Source organism: Thermobia domestica, chromosome 2, assembly GCF_964235325.1.
Source record: "Thermobia domestica chromosome 2, izTheDome1.hap1.1, whole genome shotgun sequence".
Taxonomy (NCBI): domain Eukaryota; kingdom Metazoa; phylum Arthropoda; class Insecta; order Zygentoma; family Lepismatidae; genus Thermobia; species Thermobia domestica.
The window spans coordinates 72,877,323-72,901,621 of record NC_137455.1 but is presented as its reverse complement, the minus strand read 5'-3'; the positions used below and the strand labels follow the sequence as shown (position 1 = coordinate 72,901,621).

The window sequence follows — 24,299 nt, the reverse complement described above, 5'->3', positions numbered from 1 at the left end:
CCTGCGCAGCGTTTGCACCTTTGTCAAAATAAAGTTGTAAAATGTAACGTAGTTTCGCAGAAAGTTCACTCAGTTTAACGGTGCAGTACATTTAATTATAAGAATTCCAACACGTTGTGCATATCTACTAGTTTCAACTATCACCTGTCGAATGAGGTTACTGATCTGCTACGACTTATATATGCTCTGAGGTTTGGGACGCTAACGCCTCCTCGTGCGCAAAAGACGCACTATTTTTTAGACTACTTGATATTTACCTAATTATTGGAAATAAAATGGTATCAATATATGTACAAATTTAGATTTAAGGAAGCATTAAGTTGCAACGAGTTAAATATAAAGGGCGAGTTTTACCTTTTAAAACTCCATTGTATTATGTAGCTTCCTACGTAAACAAGTGCTTATAAAATCACTATGTATTTTTGGATATTATACGAAATTATTTAGATTTTGTGATTCTTTTCTGTCTTTCCTCAAAGAATAACTTCAGCAAAATCTACAGTATATTACTATTTGCTTTTAGAAAAAAGAATATTTCTCACAGACTGTATATACAACAGTGGTTATATAATAAATAAATAAATAAATAATGAACACAACGAAAATCATTAAGGCGGATAGACACATTCAATATTTAACATGACAAATCAGGAAGTGAAAAGTAAAATACATAACAGAGCACATAAATTTATGAAATATTTAACATAACGCAGAGGACTTCATAAGATTATAATTGAACAACAAACAAAAATATAACGAAACTAAAATGGGCCGTTACAACATTGATACACTCTTATAATAACTACTCCTGTTATTCCTAGCTATATTATTATTATTATTATGAATGTTAATATTATTTTATATCATCATCATTACCATCGTCGTCGTGCTTGGATGACTGTATCAATTTAGTCTCTCATTTTGCTGCTAGGAAGATTGAGTGATCACAGCACATGCTAATGTTTACCAATCTTTAGTCTCGTTGCTGCTGAATAGAATTGCATCTCATATCTAACTTTGATGGATCATTTTCAGCAAACTATGTGGATCGGGAAATCCAATCTTTTAACACATGAACACAAGAACGCTATTGTGCCAATACAGTTCAGTCGTGGTATTGATTACTTACCTCACTAAGACTAGCTTCCGTATCGTTTCTGCGTGGTCTTCCCAAAGGTCTCTTTCTCAAAAAATTCCAACTAGATCACTGAATATTTCTATATATTTTCCATGAAAACAATGTGTTCTACCCACATGACACCTACAAAATGGCACTAATTATGTATTGAAACGTGATTCAGCGGAAATAATTTCTTAAGTGGATAGGTAGTGTGAAGTTGGACAATATGTGGAAAGTTTGACGTGAATTTAGATATATGTATATACTCAGGTACGATTACTTTATTTATTTATTATTATTATTTTCATAATTTGTGTTCTTTTTCTACAGGTTTTGGGTCCGCAAGCACCGTCTCTTCAAACAATGATAGCCTTTTATTGCACAACAATAGTTGGAGCATTGGAACATAGTGCAAAGGTCTCTGAAATGCAAATTACTCACTTGCTACCAGCGCTTCTGAAAGGTTGTAAGTCCCCAGTACCAGACTTTGTTGCTGGTACCTATTTGATAATAGCTCAATTAGCTAGGAAAGCGCAATTGGCTGAGAAATTTCTTAACGAAATTATTGTGGCATTAGTTAATGTAAGTATTACAATGTTCATTTTTAATTTCTTATATTGCTAGTTCCACTAATGATGTCGGTAGCACTGGTGTGAGTAGTGACTTAATTGCATCTCTTTTACAATGCAAATTTAAATAAGAAAGTAAGAATATTCAGAACAGTATAAGAATAGTCTCATAATTAAAGAAAATACATGTAATTGTACAAAAATTGTGATAAATAAATAAACGAAAATAAAACTGTGTGAAAAACACAGTTTAGAAACAAGAAGCATGATATCGGCGGGGCTTTTGAAGATTAAGGTGAAAAATAAATAAACTTCTATAGAGATTGGCTCACTAGAAAGTTCTTAGTAAATAAATGTGCTTCGACTATTCGTGAAAGATTTTTTAATTAATTTAATTAATTAATGAGAATTGTTGATTCTCTGTTGGTGCGCGAAGCTCTTGAATACTGTGTCGCAAAAGGTTCTGTATTATAGATTACTTAATTGCTATTAATAATATAGTTAGCGTTCTCAGATTTTTAAATTTTTTAATTTTTTTTTTTTTTTTTTTTTAAGTGTATGTGATGCATGATATATTCTTTGTCTTGCTACTAGTAAAATGTAATAGTAGCTTAAAAATCAGGATTATCAGAAAATCAGAATTATTTCGGATGGTTGCAATTGTATAGTTTTCAGAATATGTTGAATTTTGTTTTCTTTCTGCTGTATAAAATTTGTAAGATAGATATAGAATATTTGTACTTAAAGGATTTATTCGTTTTGAAGTTACAGCTTTATAAAATTCTTATTTTACAATAGTAATCACGCCATAACTTCTAAATGATATGATTTATACCCATATTCGTATTTTGTCAAGTTTTCTGTATCATGCTGTGTGTATTGGAGTAAATTGTTTTTTTGTCAAAACTTGAAAAATTTCATAAACTGTTTGATAAACTAAAATCAGACGTGACTTTTTAAGATTTCGTGGTAGATCGAAATGCATGGCTAGTGTCGAGTTTGGATATTTTCTTATTGTGTTCTTTCCATGTTGCTTACACTTGTCGAGAACTATTATTCCACGATGATAGGTTTATTTTAAACCTAATTTTACCAAAATATAAATTTAATATATTGTAAACAATGAAAAATACAGTAGAACCCCTCTATTCCGTCACCTTTGAGACTGGGAGTATGGTCGGAACGCAAAAAAGGTCGAATTATCAGAGAAAATACAGAAAAATATGGATTTACAGTAAAAGAAACATTCTCTGAACTCAAAAATGACTGTATTGTTCTCTACAGTAAAAACAAACGAACAGTAAGCACTAAAAGTTGCACAGTACAGTACAGAAAACACGCACAACGAAAGAAATGATACAAGAGATGACGTAGCACTAAAGCGGACAGTAGTAACAGCAAGTAAACAACAATACCGCGACGATAGTAAACAACAATGGACCTCATGAGTCACCGACGAGTCGGGACAAGTTCGGCTCGAGCACGGTCGAATCAACCGGAATGGCGGACAAGCTGAGGGCGGACGATAGGGGTTCTCCTGTACTCACAAGTGCTCGAATACTTATACTTACTTTAGTTACTAATTTCAATAGTTACTACCTTCTACGGAGCAATATTGGAAATTCATAGATCATAACAATGTTTTTATTGTGTACTTTAACAAATATTTTACTATATTGTAATGAAAGGTATTTTAAGGGTAATCATGTAAATATTTCATTAATTGTTTACGTCTAATTATCTTAAACGTCGTGAATTCGCAGTGAGTCGAGAAACTCAACAGAAAATTCATTTTGAAAATACTTGGTAAAAAGGATCAGATTGACACTAGAAGGAACTAAGTAGGTGATCCCATTGAAAGGGCATTATCTCATCACGCCTACTATCTTAATTCTTGATGAAAAGTTTAAAAAGAATATTATACATGTCATAGGTATTAGCTGTTTCAGTGGCTGTGTTGTGGTGAATGTACGTATTGTATAAAATGTTACATGTATTGAAGCACACTCAATTGTATTAAACAACAAAACAAATATTATCTGTGGGTGCATTGCCAAGTTGAAAATCACTACGATATTTCGTTAACTGGCGTCTGATAATTCAAACTTTTAAACAGTATTTTATGTGTTGTGGACAAGTATTTTTCTAAAGAGAAGTGAGAGAAAGGCGACAGTATTGGTAAATCTTTGTTTTAAGGTCCTTACACAGGTAATATTATGATAAACGTACGCTATATCAAGTACCGTTACCGACATCCACTGTCTTGTGCGGAGAGAAACAATCAAATATAAGGCTAAAAGCACTGGTTGATATTGTTCCTATTTTACGATATTGCTTGTAAAATTTTTGGCGTGACCCTTGTATGAGGATCGAAGGTATAGATTGATACATGTCACTACAATTGAGAACCTCATTTTGAAAAGTGAACAGGTCGACTCATACAGTTTTTCGATAAACGTGGGAAACTTCTTGTATGTTTCTTCAAAAGTACTTACTTTTGTTTCAGTAAAGTAGGCGCTGGTAACAATAAACAATCAAACAGTTTAATGGACCGTGTGATTTTTGTTTCCAGATGATCAATTCATTATGTTTTTCACAAAATTTGTGTGAATGGAGATGTTACCTTTTGAAAATTATCTCTTTAATTTAACATGAAACATGGATGACATGTTATCTTCCTGAAAATCGAACACGATCTCCCACACTACAGACAAATGCTAACTATATAGTCACAGGAAACTTTCTATTAAAGTTGGTCAATTGGAACAAGAGGTATCACAATTATCCCCATCTCTCTCTCTCTCTCTTTATATATATATTGGGTGTTCTAAATATAGCGCCCATGGACAATACAGCGATATTCTTTAAGTCAAAATAAAGCAAAAATGGGCTGTATAGTGATTTACCCTCCGGGACCTCCTTCAGCCGCTATGGTGAATCAAAATTTCATTATGTAGCAATGTCACAGATAACTTGGAGCCATTAACATTGCCCTACTATTCGTCAAGCAGTTACATCGATTGTTACACTAATTAGTTATGCTAGTGTCAATGTCTGTCTACTTTAACTGCCATCTTTAAATAATCAACGTAACTATTTGATGGATTGGTAGATCTACTTTACCAATATATATATAAGCCAACAGAGCTCATGTTTTATTCATTCATTTATATCGGTTAAAAAGAAAGAAGTGGTTTGAAACTTTTGCTTCAATTCTATATGTGATGCTTTTTTTCTATATGTTTCATTTTTCCTTCTCTTTCCAGAAACAGCGAGTACCATTGCACACAGATTTGGTGCTGGTGCTAGTAATTTTGTATGGCACACAAGATCTGAATGTTGTTCCTCTGAAAGCTTTGCGAAAACTTTCTGGGTGTAGCTGGCTGCCTAAAGCACTGTCAGCTGTATATAAAGACTACGATATAATGCCATTCTTTAAGGCTTTAGTGCGAACGGTCTGTCAGAATGTCCAATTAGAAGAAACTAGAGACACGAAAGAAGATGCTTATTTACAACTGACAGATTTACTGTTAGATGAACTTGTTTTGGAACTTGAAGATGCGTGTGGTGTGATTCGGTATGTCCTTTGAATTCTCTATAACATACAAAAACTTTTAGTTTAATGATAATATTATTATTATATTTACAATGCATAAGATCATGTCTTCCGTAATCATTAAGTTATTGTATAATAATACAAATAACCGGTGACTGCTTACCCCATAGCCTGTCGCGGGTAAGGGACCAGTGCACAGCATCACTAATATAGTTAGTTTTAAGATAATTGAACGATGTTTTAAGTTACGCCAAATTTGTCATTTAGATGTAGTTTTGGGATCAAGTCATAATAAGAAAATCACCATGATAACTGATTTAGTTCGAAAGAAAATATTGTGTTAGGAATCTGACAAAAATCGTAATTGTCATACTGAAAAGTAAAGTTTGAAAATTATCGTCCGTTGGGTATTATTAAGTATTTTTTTTTTTTTATTTATGGTTGTTGTGTCTAAACAAACAACGTACGTACACATTCGAAAGATCTAAATTGTCAGTCAATGACGATTTATTTGAAATAAACTTATTGTCAAATTTGAATGATGGTAGAGTTAATTTATAAGGACAAATGATAAACATTAAATGTAATTTTTAATAAACTTTTCAGGCCTAAAATTATGTTGGCAAACGGTTCGTGAAAAGCTATCTTTGAAGATTGTCGGATTTCATACTAATGTAGCGAAAAGGTAGAATAGAATTTAATTCGCAAAGAATTTTTGTTGACAATGATCTATGAAGAAGAGTAGAAGCAATCAATCGCGCACTGAATTTATCGTGGTTATATCATTTTACTATGCATGCTAAAAATACTTTCAAGATGCTACCCACCATTTGTGTCTATGGTTGTAATTCCGGCTTTTTGGCTTGTTACGGAATGCTGTCTGCAAGCACACTTTGGCATATTTTGGTTGCAGTCTATACACAGCTTAAGTTCAACACAGCAGAACAGTTGAACTTATTTAAAAGCCACGATGATCTGTAGACTGAACATAGTCATAATGAAATTCAGAAGACACGGATAACAGGCTGAAGCTTCGGTACTAATGCATACAGCATTCTGCTAATTAGCTCACACTTCACATCATTTACTACAGAGTTGTTCGCTGGTTCACTGATGTATTTGAAAAGGATCTCGATCGAATACGTATGTTCTTTTATAGGTTTCCGCTAACATCACTTTTGATCTTGGTCTCACTTTCCAATGACTTGCCTTGGCTTCTTCACTTGGCATTTCACATAGGTTGTGATTTCTCAACGAGATCACTTCCTTGAGATTAATGAATTGGACGCTGAAGATGCCTGTCATATATTGATTGCTTAGAGTCAGACTGTTGGGAAAAAGCTGACATCTTATCATTTCTTCCGAGAAGGGAAGACCTAATATGAGAAAGTTCGCGGAGGAAATTCTTCTGTCCGGCAGTATCTGTTGTTTGTTTTTCTTTATTAGTTACATATATGTAAAATAAATTAACTTCAGAGAGTAAATTACAATGACCTTAGCTTTTTAACATTACATGATGCAATTATCTAATGTAATTATTGATGAGAATCGTTTTTGTACCTGCGTTCACTGACCTTTGCAGCTAGTGATATTAATATGACTATTAAATTTTAGTAGTTTAATAATATACTATTACAATGTTAGTATAAAAATTTAAAAAGTCTAAAAGAAAGTTATTTAAAAAAAACAAAAGAAAGAAAGAAAAAGCGTAAGTTAATAATAAATCAGAAAGGAAAAATTATGACATGTCCTGTGTTTGATACCTTGGTTCTTTATGATTGGAGAGCCCTTTTGCTAAGGTGCAGGGTTCAATTCCCGTTAGCCCCTTTCCCAAGTACGACATTCCGGAACAATATGTGCGATTGAGCTCCATACGTATTCAAGAAAACGAGATTTCGAACCATATTGATTTACTGTTTATTGAGGCACCAAATTTCTATGGTGTTTTTGATTTGCATTCGTTTCAGGTTAAACGCCAAAGGGTACAAAATAAACATTACTATGTACGGAAGGTCAACTTGCTTCAGGATTTGAGGCGCAAAGAATCTAATGAAAACAGCCATTCCTTTACTATGAACCTCGAGTTAGCAGTAACTAACAATCTCAAAAGAAACAAAATAAATGTAACAGTAAGTCCCGGATTCGACTCTTGGTAGTGTCCTTCATAACCTCAGAAGGTCAGGAATTCCAGGTTTACATTAAATATTTAAAATTAGGTCGTAATGTTTGGTTCAAAAAAAAAAAAAAAAAAAAATAATAATAATAATAATAATTCACTGCACTGCGCCCAGCAAAACAAACACAAAATGAGCATTTTAGCTTGAAGTGTGAGCCAGCATATTAAAATATATTTGTACACTCGCTTGAAAACAAGAACATTAATGAAACACGCAATTCAGTAGATTATTTACGTGTTTCTTGGATCATATAGAAAAATCAAATATTATATAGATTGAATTTTTATTTTAACAACACTAGATAAACACAGCACTTCTTCACAAACTAATTGCTGTTGATAAATAACGTGTGGTCCTTAGAAAATTGTAAACGCGAAACCGACGAAATGACGCGCGCGGAGCATAGTGAAGTTTTGCGATTAATATGGATTTTCTTGAAGTTATATACTGCTATCAGAGAGAAACCAGCATGGTTGAATCCTTTGACCTGGTTGACTTGGAGTTCACGTCACTTTGCTTTATACTTCATGGCGTTATTATATCGTGAAGGTAATTAAATCACTTAACGTTGAATTTTTGAAATTGCATAAAAAAAAAAAAACACTTTATATAATTCACCGTTGTACAAATATCAATATCAATTGTTCACATTTTGGAAAGTTGTTTTTCGCAGGCATGTAATGAAACAACAGAAAAAAATTCCCAGTAGATATAATGGTGTTGCGATGACTACATCATGGCGGCAACTGCCTGTTACGGCGTAGCGTCTTTCTTGCTGTAAACAAAGGCTGGCAGAAAGATACACTGTTCTGCTGCAGTTAGTTTCATTTTAATTTAAATATTATTTTAATTACTAATATTAGCTTTGCACAGATAAAATATAATTGTTATCATTTGTTCATGTTGATGACTTAAAAATATTCCACTTACTGAAACACTAATTAATGTATGAAAACAAACACATTATAAACGTACGACTTTTTACACTGACTGGAACGTCTTGTTGGTAGGTGGGTGTAGAGTCGTTGACGCACACTTCCACCAAACTGGGAGTAAAACTAGTGTAGACGAATTTCTTGGAAACAGCTACCAGAAGGTAGTAAAAGGGGAAAAATTGAGTTGCGTTTTTATAAAACTTGGAGTCCATTCAATAAAATTCTTCTAGCACTATTAATTCCTTCATAAAATTACGAGTGAATGAAGTCAAAATTCTTGTATTCCACACCTAATAGGATTCCTCCTAATTTCTCCATTGAAGTGAGGGTTCCAAGTTTAGCATAGGCGAGTTTATTGTTTCAGCATTTGGAAGTTTATTCATGAAATTATTTTAAAAGAGTAATGGTCTATACGACAAACAATTAATAATAAAATGTAGATTCTTAGTCATCGCGTTTCAAGACAATCGTAAATATTTTGATTTTATGTATATTTATAGCGTATTCATTTTTGATTAATTTGGAAGGAGATGGCCAGGAAAAAAAAAAATCACTAATTGTACATTATTATCCTCGTTGTAGAATTTCCATTGAGATGTTTGATGCTCACGATGCCTCTTCTGTTCTCTTGGTCGATGGTAAAGATACTAAATTAACTCCTTCGCAGCAGTGGTTTGCACAACTTTTTCAGCGTTTGGAGAGACAGTATCCAAGTGCGTTTAATAAGGTTTCGCAAGAAATGCTGAAGAATTTTGGCCCTGATCAAAAGAAAGAGAAAAAGAAATTAAATTCGTTGAAGACGGTGTTAAGTTTCTTACCGTATGCCATAGCAGGAAGTAGTAGTATATATGAAAGGTTATGGCATGCGGAGGATACTATACGAGCTCAGGCGGTGGTAGCAGCAATTAAGATGCTCCAGGATTTGAAGGTAATATTTACAGTTACTTAATAGAACTTTGTGTATATTTTTAACATTGATTTCATAACGACATTATGAAATTCTTACTTATTTGTTGCGTCCATCCCCAACCTTGCAGATTCAAGAATGGGTAAAGATAGAGAAATTTAGTTATCAGGAATAGGTAGTCTAAAAACAAGTGAGGATGCAGCGGATAAAAGTTTCTGTTACAGAAGCGCACTCAAGTACCACCATAATTCCCCCAAAATTTCTGTTGTAATAAAGGCTGAAGATATCCAACTTCTCATGTCGTAATGTAGTATTCAGTGTCCTTCCCCCCCCCCCCCCCCAGAAAAAAAGAGTTGTAGGGGGATCAACACCGCTTACGCCTACAAGAAAGCCTTAAAATATTCTTTAAATAATAATTATAACATTTTAAAACCTGAAGAAAATTAACTTCTGATTCCAGAAAATAGTGACATATAGTTACAAAGAAATGGGGTGGGAAAACAGTAAAGCAGTGGCGTCTTTTTCTAACATCAATACCAGTGATTCATTTTCCTGTAAATCTTGTAGAAGTACTTCACTCTAGGAGTATTTTTTAAAGCATGTAATATAAGTAGTCGATGTGTTATTAAGAAAGATACTAGCTAAATATCCAAATTGTTTAAATTTCAAATCTAAACCAGATATACAAGTTCATGTTTATGTAATATGTATCCTATATCGTCTATAAGTGAATATTGTTTATAATTCTTTTCTGATCTAAAATCGTCTGTTGATTATTGTACCCTCTAGTAGTACTGTGTTAAAATGATAGCATATACGTATGTAATAATAATGCCATCTTGATCACTCCTTTATAATTCGTTATGTTTTTACAGGAGGAAGATCAAAACATGATTATGGAATCGTTGCAGGAAAGACTTGTTGATAAATCTCCTTTAGTTGTGAGTGCTGTGCTTCATCTTCCAGAAGAAACGCTATTTGGATTATTCCCGAAAGATCTTTTGATCGATAAATTCTTTGACATTCTTAAGCGTGATAAAGATGAATGGCATAAGGTGAAGCAGAAGGTGTTAGAACTCATATGTTCAGAACGTGTAGTTGACAGTGAGGACGAAACTAAAATTGTGAAAATTTTCCTGATTGTTTTACCTTATTTGTTTCCTGTAGCGGAGAAAGATATTTGGTTCACAAAGAAAGTTATTCGATCTCATTTTGGAAACATTAATAGTTTTGCACATTCACTGGAATCGGGTAAGTTAACTTATAATATATCTTATAGCAAATATTGAAAATACAAACACACAATTGAAAAAATACTAAAAGCCCTTTTACTAAATTCTTTATCAGATAGAGAAGCAAGGAAGTAGAAAGAGAGAAATAGATAAGTAAATAAATATAAAAAATGAAAAAATAGGAACCGTAAAGCGTCCAGTTGGCATCCACATTGGAATGCTGATCCTAATGTCAGGTTGAGAGTGGAGGGTATAGTGGAGAAAGATAAAATTAGTGGGGTCGGTAGAGTATAGGAGGATGAAAGAATAATAAATGAAGAAATAAATTCAGTGGCGTACACAAGGGAAGAGTTTGTGGTTTAACCCTTCCTTCACTTGAGCAAGACATGGAAGAATGATTCTTGTCCTGAAAGAATATGAGATTGAGTACTTGAACACCCGCCCCTTGATGGAATTTGCATACGCCACTGGATACATTTATATACAGAGTGGCGCAAAAGTCAGTTTACTCATACTCAAAAGTCGCCACACGCAACAGACCTGGGCCTTAATTGTCAGCAAAAGAGTAACGAGTGGACTGTTCCAGGACCACACACAATCTGATCAAACTTATCACTCAAAACATGCCACTTAGCGGAAATTGCAATTATATCATAATGTAAATGTTTTTTTTAGGAGGAGGGTAAACAGACTTCTTTGTCACTCTGTATATGATATGTAAAATAATAGCATTTTTTCTTTATAAAAAGAGAGGAATTGGAAATTTTTTGTCTTAATTATGTTTTTTATTTTCAGTTCTCTTTTATTTTTATTTTTTAAAAATATATTTTTATTCGTTTTTCTGTTCGACTATAGCAACAGAGATACAGAATTATGAAGTCCTCTGTTTTCGATTCTTTTGGTAAAGTTTTGTAATCGTGTGAGTTTGTGATGGACGAACATCGATCGTGTCATGGAACCTGTATTCTCGGTGTTCCCTTTTCTTCCTGCCACTTTCTCATTCCTTCTATTCTCTCATAATCACTCATTTTAAAAGCAAAAATTATAGTCTACAAGGCATAAATGTGGGACTAAATCTAGAAATATAATTTTGTAATAATAAGCTACCTTTGTCTTGTACTGTATTTTAACAACTGAGATATCCTGTCAAAATTTTCGTTTAGTCTTATGTCTGTATAAAGTTGTCTGCTTTCTCCTTTCACTTTATTGCTTATAAATTAGCTAAATGCATAATTTATACAGGTAATTTTATTACACAGTTTAAAATAACTTTTTTCCCCACAGATTTAGGATCTCTCGAGGAAAGCAAAGATGTGGAGCTATTTTGTCGAGTGGCCGTGAAGAAGTTGACAGGAAAACTGCCAAGTGATTATACTCTTGTATTTAATTCAATGAAGAGTCTGTTACTTCAGTCAAATGCTGTCCAGAAATTATTATATAGTATTGTGATGGGAATTTATCTGTCTGAATATTCTTCCGACAATATTTTGGAAGTGAGTTGGCTTGGATTAGATATGTTAAAAATGTGCTGTCAGGATTGTGAGGTAAGAAATTAAAAATAGAAAGGTAACAAGTTAGTTTTGTTTCAATTGTGAAACAATGGTCGAAATTCAATATTGAAACACTAAGTGACTGTTTCCGGCAGGGCTTAGTGTGTATATATATATATATATATATATATATATATATATATATATATATATAAAGTGAGCATTGTGAAGATTCAGTACACATGTATTAAGCCTCATTAAATGCTACTCGTGTATATAATCAAAATATTGGAAAGTTTATAGTGCATTAAGGAATACAAATAAGTCAATACTGTAATTGTAGTGGAGCGTGTATTCCATACGTTCTATCAGTCAATGATACTTCCACATACCATTTTAAATCTATAAGTCTTCAGTATATGTAGATTATTTTTTAAATTGATATTATTTTTGATTTTTCCCTTCTATATATATCAGGCAGTCTAAAAAGTATTGAACTTTTTGCGCACAAGATAGTGCTAGTGTCCCAAATAATAGGGTATATGAGTCGCAGCGGGTCAGATCTAACTCATTTGACAGTTGAAGCTAATAGATTTGCAAAAAGTGTTGGCATTCTTATAGTCAGATGTAAGATATTGCGCCCTGAAGATGAGTGAACTTTTCGCAAAATTGCAAAATTAACTTTTCATTTCTATGAAGGCGGAATGCTGCTTAGGCCCGTGAAGAAATTTGTGTTGTTTATGAGCAAGATGAGTTATCAAAAGCAACAGTCACAAAATGATTCAGTCGCTTTCGTCCTGAAAATTTCGATGTCTTACGTGCTTCTCGCAATGGACTATCAAACACAGCAAAAGTGGGTAATATTCTGGCACAAGTCGAGCAAGACAGGCATATAAGCAGTCATGACATTGCCAATGACTTAAACATCCATCATCAGACAGTGTTAAACTATTTGGAGAAAGCTGACTACAAAAGCAAGCTCGACGTTTGGGTGCCACATGATCTAACTCATAAATATTTGTTCGATTGAATTTCTATTTGTAAATCTTTACTGAAACGTAACGAACTCGAGCCATTTCTGAATTGTCGCTCACGAGTGAATAAAAGTGGATCATAGAAGCAGCTCCATAGTCTATTTCAAATCACACTTTGACGACCTAGAAGGTTATGCTGTGCGTTTGATAGAATTGGAAGGGCATCGTGCATCACGAGTTAATGCCGCCGAGTAGAACGATAAATCAGACCTGTACTGTAGACAGTTAGCGCTAGTGGACATAGCAATTATTAAAAAGAAACAGCCGAAACTAGTCAACAGAAAGAATGTCGTGTACCACGCTGACAACACCAGACCGCATATAACTTGAACGACATGTCAGAAATCGAGAGAGCTTGGCTGGGAGGTTTTAATGCATCTACTATATAGCCCGGCTCTGCACCGTCAGAGTATCATTTGTTTCGGCCTCTGCAATACTCCCTGAATGGTATTAAGTTGGTTTTAAAATGCTTGTGAAAACCACGTATCACGGAATTATGGTGTTGCCAGAAAATGTCAAACAAAATGGTGTATAACGTTGTTTCATAATGTTATTTTCAAATCACAATAAATGTATTTTCAATTTTGACCTCCAAAGTTTCAATATTTTTGAGATATCTTGATAATATTTTATTTGTTATTAATGGTATTTCTAGCGTTTTATCACAACCATCTGATCTTGTTTTTTTAAGGTTGTTCCCATTAACAAGAAGGTGGAACTTATAACTGATTTTCGGAAAGAAAATGTAGTAAATTACATCTCTAAATCAAAGAAGAAGAAATATCCACTAGAAGTATATCTTTATTGTATAGGAAGTTTGTGTAATAAATCATTGTTTCCACAAGAACTTCACTCCAATGATTGGTGGGACCTGAGTGGAAGCACAAACGAAAAATTGACGAAGTCTTTGTGGTTTGCAGTTGTTATCTTTGAAGAACTTGTTTCTGGTGTATATGCATCAGCGTCTGACAACAAAGTTAGAGAAAGATACCTTTTGTATATTAGGTATTTCTTTCAGGTGAGTACTCTTATTCTTTGATCTGATAAAATTATATCATACATTGTGGGATAATAGTTTGCTAAAATGATAAAAGGATAGGTAGAATAGGAATAGGGAACAGAAAGATATACCAGTCGCCTCTCTTGAAAGTTCTTGTTTTCTGCTAAGGTCTTGTTAAAATATTATGCTTTCTTTATGATTACGTTTCACATTACATGCATTAATACATTATACAATACAAAAAATGCTTCGAATTCTGAACAGAAGGTTATGTGGAAGAACAAATGAAAAAGTTGAGGAGGAACGGTTCGGGTTCAGGAGAGGTAAGGGCACAAGAGATGCTATTGGATTATTAAGAGTGATTGGCGAAAGATTTATTGAAAAAGGTGTATGTGGTATTCAGTGATCTAGAAAAGGCTTTTGACCGCGTGAATTGGGAATTGTGTTGAAAATTGTAAAGAAAGTTGGGTTGGAATGGGAAGATCGAAGACTCATAAGAAACTTGTATATGAAACAAGTAAATGTTAGAATAGGGGAGGAAATGACAGGAGGGTGCTATTGGAAGGGGAGTTCGACAGGGATTTATCTCTCGCGTACATTATTCAATATCTATCTAGATGAGATAGTGAAAAAAGTCTACAAAATGAAGATGATATTTCAGTAGGAGGTACAATGATTAGGTGTATACAGCTTGCAGATGATATGGTGCTTGTTGCAGAATCTGAAGAGAAAATCAATAAGATACTAGAAAACTTATTGAGGGGGGTGAGGTGGAGAGAATGAGAGGCTGTTAGAGATGGTAGGGGAGAAAAGAACAATTTTAGGTATTATTAAGAAGATGAAAAGAAACTGGTTGGGACATTGGATAAGAAGGAACTATATCATGAGGGACGTGCTAGAGGGTATGGTGGCAGGAAAGAGAGGGAGGGGCGAAGGGGAATTCAATTAATATACCATATCAAAACAGAAAAGTCGTATGTGAAAACGAGGAGGTTAACGGAAGACCGAGGAGCATCGAATTTTCCTAGTTGCAGCAAGTGACCTGCGAATAATGACGGAATACCTATGATGATGATGAATATGCAAGAATAATTTGAAACTAAGATGACTTTATGAAAGTCTTGTTCTTGGCGTTTTGAAATAAAGATAGCTGCTATAGCTGAAATGCAGTTAAAAGTGAGACAGACTCCGAATTAAAATTTGAATAATTTAGAAGACTTGTGAGTATATCGTGCAACCATTTGTACTTTCCGAGCTTTTTTTGATAAAGTTTTCTAAGAGCTCTTTAATTTTTAGATTTTTCGTTTGAATGTAATGTTCACTTTTCTTAGTTTTATATTATACCATCATCTATTTTATTTTTATATATAGAAAATTAATTTGCTGCTTGCACGTTTAATTTATCGTTGATACTAAGTGTTACCCATTTTTGTCTTCGCCAAAATTTCTTTAAATATATGAGAAATTGAGAAAAAAATTTAGGAGTTCAAAACCTATATTGCCTATATTGTTCTTAAAACACTGAAGCTTACAAGAGTGTGATAAATTTTATTCTAAAAGTGGACGTAAATACTTATATACATATACCGTTAAGACAAAGCTGAAGATCAGATTAGAGCACATGCCCGCACTTTAATAATGCGAGCAGTGTTGTTTACTATACCATTTACGATAAATGTAAAGTAGAACTACGTGAAAGGCTTCTGTTTTAGTTTAAATATTTAATTAAATTCAGTAGATTTAGTGTATAATTACTTGAAAAAAGCGTGAGAAAATTTGATCCCCGCTCCTCTCGGTAATAAATGCAGTGGGTACGGGCTTGATATTTGTAAAGTTCATTCATTATTTTTAATAGGTTGAAGGATACAACATCTACTGTCGTTGTTCACATTGATAAATTCGCTTAATCTCAGTCAAGTGTCAGGTAATCTTGATTCGCCATTAACGGATTGCTATGTAATAAATAAAACAGTATAATATGCTGGTAGAACGAATCTAGCCCAAAATGCGAAATGGTCTACGATATCAATTTTTCACATAGTTCTCTGTAATTATTCTTTTTTTATATTGTAAGAATTAGATAATATATTTATACTTGAAATGCTTACAATAGTTTTTCGTAGCAATGAACAATGTGAAATGACCTTTATTTACTAGTTATTATGCATTCGAATCCCATTAACGTAATATTGATTTCCAGGTACTTTTTCCAACGCCAGAAGAACAGCTGAAGTTCCTATCTTGCTTTTGGTTTGGAAACGAAGTTCCTGAAGCTCCAGAATATGTGCACACATCAATTACACCACAACTTCAGCTTTTCTCGCTTCAGTCAGCCGAGGCTTTGTTGAAGAAATCTGAGAAAAGTATAGGATGGACGCTTGATTTACGCAGCCATATCATTCCTTCCTTAATTGTTCCTTTAATGAGCCCGTTGCAATCTGTGCGAGAAGCTAGTTTGGCTTGCCTTAAAGTTTGCTCCCTATCCATTGGAGCGCGGCTAAATTCCAATAATTATTATACCCTTGTAGAGGAGTTGGTCAAGAGATCGGAAGAGTTGAAACTCGATCCTGAGTAAGTTTATACAAGCAACTATTATATTTTACGTATTTCTTACGCTTCTGCGTAATTTTTCTGTAAAGAAAATGTAATCTTCCATAAGAAACATGCTTTTTAATTATGTTCTTTATTTAGAAATACCGTATTTACTCGCGTAATTTTCGCACTTTTTTAGACGAAAAAAGTTGTTTTGAAACAAGGATGCGTAAATTATGCGGGGAAAAAAATTAGCCACATCAGTGAACATCATCTAATTTTTTCCCCAGTCAAAATAACACGAAAATACCGGTACACATTTTCTTTGTAGCAAGAATTGACAACAAACAACTAATTCTAAATTTGTAGAAAAATAACATTAAAAAATTGATTAAGTCGTCGTGTGGTTTCTTACGTTAGAAATCACTGTCAAATCCTCGCGTGCGCAAATTACGCGAGGAAAATAAAATATACAGAAAATGCCCTTCAAAATTGGGATGCGAAAATTATGCGAGGGCGAAAATTACGCGCGTATTTACGGTATATATTTAATGCATTATAACATTAGGAAAACGATAAATTTAAAACTTTGAACATGTAAAGTTACAAGTAGTATGTGCGTCACTGTTAGGAGTATGAGTGTCACCGTTAGGAGAAGACTAACACGACAATTGACTGTGTATTTCTTACATGTACAGTAAATAAATAAATAAATAAATAAATAAATAATATGTTTCATTAAAATAAAAGCTGTAAATTACTATTGGCAACAAACTATGTACTATTAAGCTCTATAAAAAAAATCAAATTTCGCAATATACAGGGTGTTACATAAATGTGTCACAGTATTTTGGGGACAGATTCCTCACATCAAAATAAGAAAATGTTCGTATGGACCTATGCTCAAAAGTGGGTAGTTTCGAAGTTACAGGGTGTCGAAAACGTGAAATAAGTGAACTTTAAAAGTTTATAACTCCACTACTATGGGACCTATCGTAGTCGGGTCAAGACATCACTGAGGAACTGGTATGTGAGCTATCCGCATATATATGTTTAAGAATGCTCCAGTTCTTGCACACCAAGTACTCCCAAACAGCCTCTCTGAAAATGACTGTACAAGTACCGGAGGTTCTGAAAGATGGATATTTGGATAGTTCACATATCAGTTACTTAGTGATGGTAGAACTTTTAAAGTTCACTTATTTCATGTTTTTGGTACCCTGTAACTCCGAAACTATCCACTTTTGAGCACAAATCCATATGATTTTTTTTTTTTTTTTTAAATTTTGATGTAAGGAATCTGTTCACAAAATATTCTGACCATTTATGTAACACCGTGTATATGGATCAGAATTTACCCTCAAGTGTGTCATTTTCTTCAGCTTGATGTGATGTATTTAATCATACTGTGTACTGCGATCTTACTAGTGTCATAAGGATAAGCTTGATAACGATATACTTAATATCAGTTTAATCTTAATAAGTGTCGTGGTCATCGTACATCATTAATGTCTAGGTTTACAAAGCAGTTTTTCTGGACATTCTTTAAAACTGCTCATCAGGGTTTAAACCTACTCATCATTTCGCTCAGTGCAATGAGACCTATCGATTGGTATATGTCGTATTTTTGAAAATTTGCTTCTTTAAACGATGAAAATTTTTCAAAACAAATTATTTTTCTTGTACACATACTGTTAGGTAGAATCTGCGTCAATAATTAATAACTACGTCCAACGATTTGCACTCCTTCTGTCTCTTAGAGTGATCGATTTCCTTTGATTTTGAATTTTTTCAGGATTTTCTCTTCAGAATGCAGTAATTAATTTTTTTCCTGTTTTAATGGGTAAACTGTTATTCTTCTACTAAACTTGAAATATTTTTAAAAGACCAAAATTTTCCATGCAAAAAAGACACGTAGAAAACTTGTTTTTTTTTTCTTTTTTCTTTTAAAAAACATTTTACCGAGTCCGTACATCTCTCTTTGTTCTTAAAAATCATTTTTCAAAGTATTTATTATAATTCAAGCAGTACGAAATAATTTTATTAAATAAAAAGCACTTTTGAGCGTAGCTGTGTAATTTGTGTATGAATTCTATGCGCGTGTACCCGGTTCGATCATTGCTTGGAGTACTAAAGGTAGTGGCCCGAAACAATTGATTCCGTCTCCTATAGCTTGGTGCTACTAAAACTACAGCCAATGGACTCCAAACATACTACACATGGATAGTAGTTTTAAAATAACATAGATGTCATTTTTTGAAAGTTTTTTACACATAGTAAGTTAGAAGTCCCTGGACATTATTTTATTTTGAAACCTGAGAAGGAAATGTGAAATCTGTTAAATAGGAGATGGTAGTAAAGGGAAAGGGGGTAACTATGAACGCCATCCGTCATCTTGAATACAAGTTCGGAATTTCAAATGGGAAAGGGGCATATCGAATATCAAATAATACCGGCGTAAGCTCAGCACCCAAAGGTGCAATTGTTTATTTTATATGGTTTCCACGTTATGGTTTCCACTGGAAGTCGAATAAAATCACCTACCAACGGTACGCCACCGCACATGTTCTATGTGATAGCCATCCCGTTTAATGCACGACTAGTCACCATATCCACTCCGACTGCACATGCAGAATAATGTCCCGTGAAATGTACTCACCAAGTGCGAAATTCGTAACTATGTGCCTTATATCCCAGAAATGTTCAGCATACACTATCTGCTTTATGTGGCCCACAGATGGAAATCAAAGGATGTGAGGTCAAGCGATCTGAGGGGATCATCGGCGACCGCTCTGCTTATTTAGTAGTTGTGCATTAAGCCATTGACACACACCAATGTCACAATGGGGATGTACTCTATCGTGCTGAAAATAAAAGGGAAAGTTGCGGTTTGGGTTGAGAAGGAAACAAAAAACATGTTCCTTTAGAATCTTCAGGTACTGTTGCATCGTTAAGGTAATATCGATGAAAAATGGGCCAATGATGCGAGTATCCCATATGCCACACCACACCATTACTTTTGCAGGATTATGTTCCTTACTCAGATCAACCTAGTTTGCGCTAGTACCAACAATTATGTTGTTTGACCTCTCTATTCAAACAGAAATGTCCATGTCGCTGCCAGTTCGTGTTGGTTCGTAGCCCATGTGCAAAGTTCTACCCGTCGATCTGGATCATTCCTCATTTAGTTTATTTTGCTTATGCATCTTATTAGAATGCTAGCGGATGGTATACAATATTTGGACGTTGGAAGATTGGCTGATACTACTTTCCAGTGAGAGACAAACTACGCGAGAACCGTCTTTGCCATCTCCTCATTGGTGGAAATTATTGGTCGTTCGCTACGTGCCTCATCTTCCACAGTCTAGTTTCTCGGAATTTGGTGATCACTTACGTGACCGTGATGTGCAGTATTGCACGTCTGTGTCCGAGTACTGTCTGCTGCGATGTCCCTGGACGGAACTTCATTCTCTTAATATTAGGATAATTTATATCTTCTGTTCTTTTGTCAGGTGCATTTTAGATCAGTTGCAATAATAAGAAATTCTGACAATTACAGTGAGACTTGTCAAACTTTCAATGTTCATGAAGTCCAAGCCACACGAGATACACTTTTGGATTTCTAAACTCACGACGGTATTAGGTCTTTGATATTCAATATACCCTCATTCCTATTTGAAATTTCAAATTTTCATTCAAGATGGTGTCCATGGTTGCCATTGCCATGTATTATACAGATTGGCGGCACCCTTTCTATTCCCATTTCTCATTAACAGATTTCACATTTGTCTCAGCTTTCAAAATAAAAGTGTCTAAAAACTTTTGACTCATTCTCTATAAAACAGGATTACAAGCAATGGAAATAGTCTAAAAGTCAACCCCTTCAGCGTTTTAAATTTAGAGACTGTGCATATACTGTATATATTCGGAAGCTGAAGCGAATAGTGGTCAATTACAAATAGTTCCCTGAATTAAGTTTCTGCGTAAAAGCTTAGTATGAAAACATGATCAAATTTTGTACTAAGTTTACGTAATTTAAACAAATACTTGTTACAATTGCGTTGAAGAAAAAAGTTTGGCATTTTTATCATACTCAAAGCTAACAATTTTGTTTAAAAAATGAATTTACCTGTAGTGGCAGCTTCAAGTAAACATGCACGTTGTTAACGGGTATAAAGTAATTTTACTTCCATGAAATTGATTTTTAAGTGTCAATGTATTTATTTACTTAGTAATTTTCAGGTAAATTTGAATGCGGCATGAAAGGAAAAGTTGATTTTTTTTATGCGTTTATAATTTCAGGCAACTTCCATTCACCTTATACTTATTGTTGTCACCTGATGGTATCGTCGAAGATTCCTTAAGAAAAGAGCGTCTATCGAAGATTCTCGATGCCTTGCTTCACTGCGTGACTGCACAAGATACACCAATATATGTTGTGAAGTGTTTGTTAAACGCTTTGACTAGCGTGAATTCTGAGGTATGTTTAAGTTAATAATTAACAATAATGCTGTAAGGTTAATTAGTTGAATAGTTTTCCAGACAAATTTGACTTTTACTTGATACGATGAAAAGGGTATAGAGTGATAAATAAAATAAAAAGTTTATTAACCGTAATTACTTCTTCCTTGGCTGCTTATGGATCCGCAAATCACAGAAGGTTATAAAAAGCTGGTAAAATGATAGTAAAAAATAATCAGCTTGTAAAAAGGAATATAATATCTCCGTGTTTCAAAATTCGTCTTTGATGATGGTATCCCCGGTTTTGGTCTCAGGATGTGTGACGTTGATCTCACTATGTAATTTCGTTTCACTTTCAAATTAACAAGCGTGGTGTAATATCTGCTGATCGACTTGGAATTGCTTGATAATCAATTGAACCAGATCTAAATTTTTTGTAAATGCCGTGTGATTCTGAAAATTCTGATGTCTCACAGAGTTTATATTATTAAATGAAATGTTAGGATGTACCTTAAAAGGCTGAATGCTTCATGCTTCTATTTATAATACTGTCCACACCTGAAGAACAGTCTCCTTCGTTGGTCTTTTGATTAGTGCGTGTGCCTTTGGTGCACTAGGTCTCGTGTTCGATTCCCGCTGGTAGAGCATCGTACGCACAAGAGTTGCTGATCCTATATGTGGAGCTTTATCTCTACATTGTCCGTAGGCTTCGTTATCTATCCTGCATGATGTGGGGGGGGGGGGATGTTTTTGTCTTTTAATGAGATTAGTCTGGTTACAAATATATATATATATATTAGGATGGTCCTTAATTACATGGCGATTTTTTTTTTTTTTTTTTAAATTTCTTTGCTCCCAACCTTTAAATTGGTTCCATGTCGGACCCAATTTTATCCATGGAAAAATGGGCTCAATCGAAGAATATTTAACCGACCCCCAAGCGACCTAAAGTTTGATGCATATCCAATATGTTAATATATAGGAAAAGTCTGGAATAAACCCTTCTTACTTTAAAGCGGCTGAAGGGAAAGGAACCAAATCTTGGATACAGAGATTGGAAGTAATCCACATCTGACCCTGAGAAATAGCATGATGGCGGCTATTTTGAAGTCCGCAATTTTGTATTCGGACCCAAAATTTTAAATGGAAATGATGTTTTGTGACATCGTTTTTGGGTAACCTTTCATTATAAAAACATATCTTCCTATATTTTCAACTTATCTCTGGTCATTTAATTCTTTTTAGTTTTGAAATAATAGTTTATCTTTCAATATTTTTTTTTTCTTTATAGGTTGCTGAAATATTAATAAACTATTACATACATGTAACAAGGAAATAATTATATATGTTGTTATATAATTACATCCCGTCGAAATACACACCAGCCTATACTGAAATTATTTATATGAAATGAAATTACATAAATAATATAATGATTGTTTAAAATGATAATAAAAGAACGCTGAAGGCTGTGGATAACTAGTCAAATTTTACTGCATCATTAAGCCAATTTTTGTAGCATCTGGATACTTTTTTCTGTGTTCACTGACTATCTGCAATATGTATTGTTTCTCTTTTTCGTCCGTTGTTAAAATGTTCCCGTATTCTTGTATCAGTTTCACACCTCTCTCTGCAACATCATTCACCACCACAATGTTTTTCAATATATTCAACCCACGTTGAAAGTTCACATCTTCTTTCCAAGTAGATGGGCATGTGCATTTCTTTCTTTACTTTATGGTTTAATTCAAGTAAGGGAAACTATTCAACAATCTTATAAATCTGCAGCCCGTACAGAGATATAAACTCACAGAATATTAAGTTTTATTACTCCGGAGCTTTTATTTTCCATAGTTGCTAATTATTACATGTTCAGAGATAAGTGGAAAATAAAGGCAGACGTCTGTCGTCAAAAGCTACCTCAAAATGATATATCATACGAGGTCATTTCTATTTAAAATTTTGTGCCCGAATCCAAGATGGTGGACGTAAAGATATGCCTCATCTCGGTCACTACTCAGTATCAGGTATGGATCTACTTCTACAACCTCTATCCAAGATATGATTCCTTTCCCTCAGCCATTTTTAAGTTACAAGAGTTTATTACAAACTTTTGCCGTATACTATACATTGTAGATGCATTCAGATGTTTAGGTCGCTTGGGGGTCGGTTAAATATTCTTCGATTGAGCCCATTTTTTTCACAGATTAATTTGGTCCGACATGGAACCAATTTAGGGGTTGGGAGCAAAGAAATTCGGAAATTAAAAATTAAGGACCACCCTAATATATATGTATATATATACAGGGTGGTCCAATTTCGGTTACCTAGTTGTGAGTTGGCAACATCGCCGAGAAATGGGAGAGTGAGATGCTTGTCAGCTGTTAGCAGGCAGCCTTGGATTCAGTTGACAATGGAGCGTTTGGCCGGTACAGCAGCGCGTGTTTTGTGTGAAACAATTTATAAAGCAGGAATTCATTGCTTTCGTACAACGAGCATTCAGACATGAGTTTGGTGACGAGAAAAGACGAGGAAAGGTTCCATCAAGGAAAACCATACGCAGGTGGGTGTCACAGTGGCGCACTAGCGGTAATGTGGGTGACAAAATACACACGCGTAAGAAAACAGTTCGTACACCTGAAAACATCGCACGTGTGCGGAAGGCAATTCTTGCCAGTCCAAAACGTTCCGTACAACGACGTTTCCTTACATTGAATCTTCCTCGGAGCAGTGTTGGTCGAATGTTGCGAAATGATTTGAAATTTTACCCATACAAAATGAGGGTGGTGCAAGAATTATCAGAGTCAGATAAAAGAATGCGAGTGCAATGTTGCCAAGGCATGTTTTCTGGAAAAGTGATATCCAGATTTGGGGATATTCCATGGCCTCCCAGATCCTCAGACTTGACTGCCCCTGACTTCTTCTTGTGGGGACATTTAAAGGACAGAGTGTTTAGACATCGGTTGCATACACTGGAGGAACTGAAATACAGGATTCAGGAGGAAATATCCGCATCACTCCAGATCTCTTACACAAAGTAGTGGTTAGCTTCTGTAAACGTCTGACCCGTTGCATTCAGAAGGGTGGAGGACACTGAGATGATATGATGTTCAAAAAATAACACCTCACCTAAAAATCCAACTGAGTGTTGTAATTATTGATAGTCATTACATTCATGTGTCTATGAAACTCTGTGTTTTATTTCAACATAAAATAGGAAAACCAAAAATGGACCACCCTGTATATATATATATATACACAGTGAGTCAATAGGATAAAGAGAAGT

At 34.3% G+C, this 24,299-nt stretch overlaps 1 protein-coding gene across 11 annotated transcripts in view; it reads left to right on the top strand.

Annotated features, from left to right (window-relative positions):
• The window catches only part of l(2)k09022 (HEAT repeat containing 1 homolog l(2)k09022), a 108,388-nt gene that overhangs the window by 32,881 nt on the left and 51,208 nt on the right, over positions 1-24,299 (top strand). For all 11 annotated transcript variants that reach the window (XM_081741892.1, XM_081741872.1, XM_081741883.1 and 8 more), the window contains 8 exons: positions 1,451-1,702; positions 4,956-5,266; positions 8,940-9,285; positions 10,140-10,515; positions 11,781-12,040; positions 13,712-14,038; positions 16,221-16,591; positions 20,855-21,032. In XM_081741892.1, coding sequence (XP_081598018.1) covers positions 1,451-1,702; positions 4,956-5,266; positions 8,940-9,285; positions 10,140-10,515; positions 11,781-12,040; positions 13,712-14,038; positions 16,221-16,591; positions 20,855-21,032 — 2,421 coding nt within the window. The remainder of the gene's footprint in view (positions 1-1,450; positions 1,703-4,955; positions 5,267-8,939; positions 9,286-10,139; positions 10,516-11,780; positions 12,041-13,711; positions 14,039-16,220; positions 16,592-20,854; positions 21,033-24,299) is intronic.